The sequence below is a fragment of the Vulpes lagopus genome, chromosome 13, assembly GCF_018345385.1.
Source record: "Vulpes lagopus strain Blue_001 chromosome 13, ASM1834538v1, whole genome shotgun sequence".
Classification (NCBI taxonomy): domain Eukaryota; kingdom Metazoa; phylum Chordata; class Mammalia; order Carnivora; family Canidae; genus Vulpes; species Vulpes lagopus.
Window position 1 is genome coordinate 19132095 of NC_054836.1, and position 4995 is coordinate 19137089.

The following is a 4995-nucleotide window of genomic DNA, read 5'->3' on the forward strand; positions in this document are numbered from 1 at the left end:
GTAGCGGGCCATCCCAGGCCGTGTGGCCGTGACTGGGAGGTGAGGGACGGTCATTTCCTGCCCGGTAGGGTCCTCCTTTTCTTGCTTCCAAACAAAACCCGGATGTGACTGGGGAACGGGGAGGGAAAAAAAAAAAGGAACAAAAAGTAAAACTTGTTTCTGCGGGAAAGTGGGCCCGCGCAGCCCCAAGCGGCGGCCGCAGCGCGGGGGTCCCCGGGGGCGTGGCGGGCGCGGGCGGCGGCAGGGGCGGGGTCCGGCCGCGCGGGGTCGCTCGGGCTCCCCCCCCCCCCCGCCCCCCGGGCCGGCTGGGGCCGCGGGCGCGCAGGGAAAGCCCGGGCCGACCCGAGGCGGCGGGGCGCGGGGAGCGCGGGGGGCGCGGCGGGGCGCGGCGGGGCGCGCGGGGCGGGGCGGGGCGCGCGGGGCGGGGCGGGGCGCGGCGGGGCGGGGCGCGCGGGCCCCGCTGTTCCTCCGGGACGCGCCCCGGGCTCGCTGCACTCGCAGCCTCTCCCCTCGCGGAGCGGTCCCCGGGCCGGGTCTGGGGCGACGATGCCGGCCCTTCACATCGAAGATCTGCCAGAAAAGGAAAAGCTGAAGATGGAAGTTGAGCAACTTCGCAAAGAAGTGAAGTTGCAGAGGCAGCAGGTAAAAGGGCTGCCCCGGAATATTTCCTTCCCTGAAATGAGCCAAGGGCAGTTTCCCCTGGTTTATTATAGTAAAACAGTACAGCTTTTTTTGTTTGTTTGTTTGTTTTCTGTTTTGGGGTCCCTCCCCCAGCTTCCCTTGAAGTAGGGCTGGTGGGACCTGGGACTGCCAGCCGATGTGGGGGAACCTCAGGCGGTAAAGGAGAGGCAAGGGTCCGAGGAGAAAGGTCGGAACATCCGAGCCTCCCGTTGGGGAAATGCACGAAAAATGCTGCCTGCTGTTTGTTGGTTTTAAAAACTCAAATTGGAAAAAAAAATAATAATCATAATAAATAAAAACGCAAATTGGAGGGAGAAGGCGGATGGCTATTTAGTTCCTTGGTCTTTTTCATTATGGGAGAGAATGGTCTGTTTGTGGGGTTTTTAAAATCACTATTTAATTCATCACAGTTGAGGTAATTTGAATGACACAATTTCGAATTTCACCAGGCCTCTCCAGAGGTATGCAATGAACTGCTCCTTGGGGCTTGGGAACAAAACATTACAATTTCTATCTTATTTGTTAACTCTCATCCCTTTTTTACTTTCCATTTTGTTTAGTAAGTATGCACAGTGAACTAACCCAGTAGGATCTGCATTTGTTTATAAATAATGAGAATGAGGTGCGTATGAAAATTCGTTTTAGTGATCATGATTAAAAATTTTAGAGGCCACTGAAGCGGATTACAAATTCAATGAGAACACATACGTTGGTGTTCAGAAGTCTCCACTGAAATTTGTTGGAGATTTTGTAGTTTACGTCTTACTGGTAATATGAGCATGCATTTCTTCCTTTTTCCCCCTCAAATCAGGCAGTCCTGGAAGAGGTTTTTGTATAGAGATTTTTTAAAAGAAATGATCTACTCCTTTCTCCACAGCAAGAAAAAGTTAAACTAATTTCATTTCTCTATGGGTTAACACAAGAAAAAATTAAGAAAAACAATTGAAATTAAGCAGGTTTAGTAGATACGCTCCCTTACTTTCCTGATCCAGTTATGGTAATTCTATTTATGACAGAGTCTTGTCACTCAGAATGAACATTTTGAGTGATATTTGGAAGATGCCGTTGTTTCTGAGTTTTACTCTATACATATTTCTTTTCTGAAATTTAACCCTTCACTTCCAAATCCCTATTCTCCGTAGATTTTGGAATGCAAAGTTATTTCTATCCATTTTTTAAAGCTTTAAAAATACTATGTTTAAAGGAGTAAACAAAGTTACAGGACCCAAAGAATAGGGTAGTTTCTTGAAACTTTAAGAGACCCATTTTGTGGATGGCAAAGTGTTGGCCACTTGAGTTTTTTCACGCAATGTACCTTAGAGGTTACATATTAAACAGAGTCGCATATACCGAAGTGCAGCATTGAACAAAGTTGGAATACCCTGATACCGGAATGTGTAGAACTTACAGGAGAAAAAAGAGACAAGTGTATTCTAGGTATTTTAAGCTTCAAATCAGAAATTGGACAGGGGCCTGGATGCAGCTGACAGTGTAGAAATTAAAGGTATCATTCATTAGCTGTTCCTCCCTGCCACACCCTGCTGGATCAGTTTTCCAGCTCCAAGTATATGCCAAAGGGAGGAAAAAAAAAAGCCCTCAAAGATAGCCTTAGGAGATTACAAGGAGAGACTTCTAAATCCTAATAATAATATGCAAACATATATTATTACACACTTTGAATTATAGAGTATTAGTGCTTTACAATCATTATGGCTCTTAGGGATCATTCAGTGCTCTCACTTTTAAGGATGAATAACTTGAATTCCAAGGAGACTAAGTACCTCCTTATTCAAGACCTCAGAGATAATGATAGGGCATGTACTAAAACACATGCGTTCTGACGCCTAGTTCATTATTCTGTCAACAAATTGTTCATGGCTAAGATGTGTGCTCTGCTCAGGCCAAGGACACAGAATTCATAGGCTGAATTCTGGCTCCAGCTAATTGTTTTTCCAACATATCTTCTTGATCATGGAAGGAAATGCTCAGAGGAGTAATTATTCTCTAGGAGGTTACAGATCTCTTTGGGAAACTAATGAAGAAGGCTCTGTAAGAACAGATACTGGGACGCCTGGGTGGCTCCAAGGTTGAGTGTCTGCCTTAGGCTCGGGTCGTGATCCCCGAGTCCAGGGATCAAGTCCCACATCGGGCTCCCCACAGGGAGCCTGCTTCTCCTGCCTGTGTCTCTGCTTCTCTCTGTGTGTCTCTCTTGAATAAATAAATAATTTTTTTAAAAAAAAAGAACAGATACAATTTGGGGGAACTCTAATCTTATCTACAAATATCTGGGGAGACAGACCCCAGGTTATGATTACCTTGCATCTGTACTTCTGACAACTCACATAAAATGTGTGCACTATAAATGTCAGCAACAAATCAGAGAGATTGTTACCTGAGAGAATGGCACCTGAAAAACCTTGAAAAGATTTTTATTTCACTACATTTTAAGTCATATAACTACCATCACCTAGTTTTAAATTTTAGAACAGTGGTCTTCACATTGTGTGTGAAGAGTATTTGGCGCATGGGAGTAAAATATTAAAATTTCTACTTTGGATTAGATTTAAATCTCATCTTTTGGCAATTTCCAGTTTATGTTTTATAATTACGCATTAGTTATTAACACAGTAGCATCTGTACTTATTTATAAGTAAATAATTACACATTATTTATAATTATAAACATTTTGGGATACATATGCAAACATATTTTAGTGATAACTATTAAAACAATTTGAGGATTGCTGATCTAGAGTATAAATTCTATGGGAACAGTTTCCTAGAGTTAAGAGGTCTCTATTAGAATTTGCTGGAAAAAAAAAAAAAGAATTTGCTGGAGCTTCTGTTAATTTTACTTCTAATTTCTTCTTAGCAATGCAGGCCTTCATTAAGACACTAATCCTTTTTTTCCCTTTCTTTTTTATTGCTTTTTCTTCTTTAAACTCACTCTTGCAACCTATCTCTGAAGGACAGAGTTTTTGAAAAAACTTCTCAATCCTTTCTCCATTGCAGAAAGAGTTTCAACTAATTACATGAACACCAGAATCTCAGATAAGCCTAATAAACCTCAAATAAATCTTTTGTTATGATCATTGCCCTCAAGCAATAGGAAGGAATTCAGAATAGAGACACAAATGGTATGATTGGGCAACTTCAACCTCCCAGATCAGACTTTCTCCAATGTTTCTATCATTTTGAAAAATTGCATAACATGGTACACACCCATAATAAGTGAGAATTTTGGCAGGACACAGCCCAAAACATTTAGGGATTATCTATTACTGCACCTGTTCATTAGCATGGGAAATTGAAAGTGGGATACCCCACTTTGATTTAGATCCTAAAATATTATGGACAAATCATAATTGTGTTATAGTAGAGGAAGGAAATCATATGAGGCACAATGGATAGAAATTGCTGGGGAAGATCTATTCAGTACAGTGTCTTTCAAGCTTTTTGACCCTCAACATAGAAATATATTTTACGTGACTCTGTCATTCATATATAGCATATATATGTTATACATGCTTTGTGCTAGTATCTTTATACTATTTCATTTTTTAAAATGCTAGCTGTACTCAATTATATTAATTTCACTAAAGGGTGGTAACAGAGTGTAGACAATCCTGACCTAATTCATTCTTTTTTTTTTTTTTCTCAAGGTGTCTAAATGTTCCGAAGAAATAAAGAACTACATTGAAGAACGTTCTGGAGAGGATCCTCTGGTGAAAGGAATTCCAGAAGACAAGAATCCTTTTAAAGAGAAAGGCAGCTGCATTATTTCATAAATAACTCTGGAGAGAAATTTCATCCTCAGTAGAAGAACTAGTTTGTTTTGGTTTTCTGAAATAAAATCGAAATTCCTTTCAGAGAAGGAAAACAAAATTTAAAGACTTTCTTAAACACTTATATTGTATGGTTATGTTTAAAAGCTGTATGCTTCTCATCTTTGCTCACTACGCACCCTTTTTAAGAGGCAGAAAGTATCAAATGTACAATTATGGAAATAAGGACATTACTTGTGCATGACTCACCTCTTTCAGTATATTGCTTGATGCCTTAAATAAAGTTTTATCTCTGGAAAATGAGTGTTGGCAATTTTAAAAAGCTTTTTTTTTTTTCATTTACTTTTATATTTTTCCCCATAACTTTCCATGTGTTTGGGACATATATCAAAAGATTAGGGGATTTGATAGATCAGTTCTCCCATCCAGCTGTCTACTTCAGATCTCAGGAGGGTTTACAATGCTGAGTTCTGACTTCTGGAATGTTTCTGATCTAATTTTGACTCTTAGGGAACTGAGTGAGTAGAATT

General features: G+C 40.9%; 1 protein-coding gene across 1 annotated transcript; it reads left to right on the forward strand.

Moving 5' to 3' along the window:
• The first annotated feature begins 441 nt into the window (after nucleotides 1-441).
• GNG11 (G protein subunit gamma 11) lies at nucleotides 442-4765 on the forward strand. Its single transcript, XM_041728156.1, has 2 exons — nucleotides 442-642; nucleotides 4343-4765. The coding sequence occupies exons 1-2, from the start codon at nucleotides 547-549 to the stop codon at nucleotides 4466-4468; spliced, it is 222 nt and encodes a 73-aa protein (XP_041584090.1). The 5' UTR covers nucleotides 442-546; the 3' UTR covers nucleotides 4469-4765.
• The last annotated feature ends 230 nt before the right edge of the window (nucleotides 4766-4995 follow it).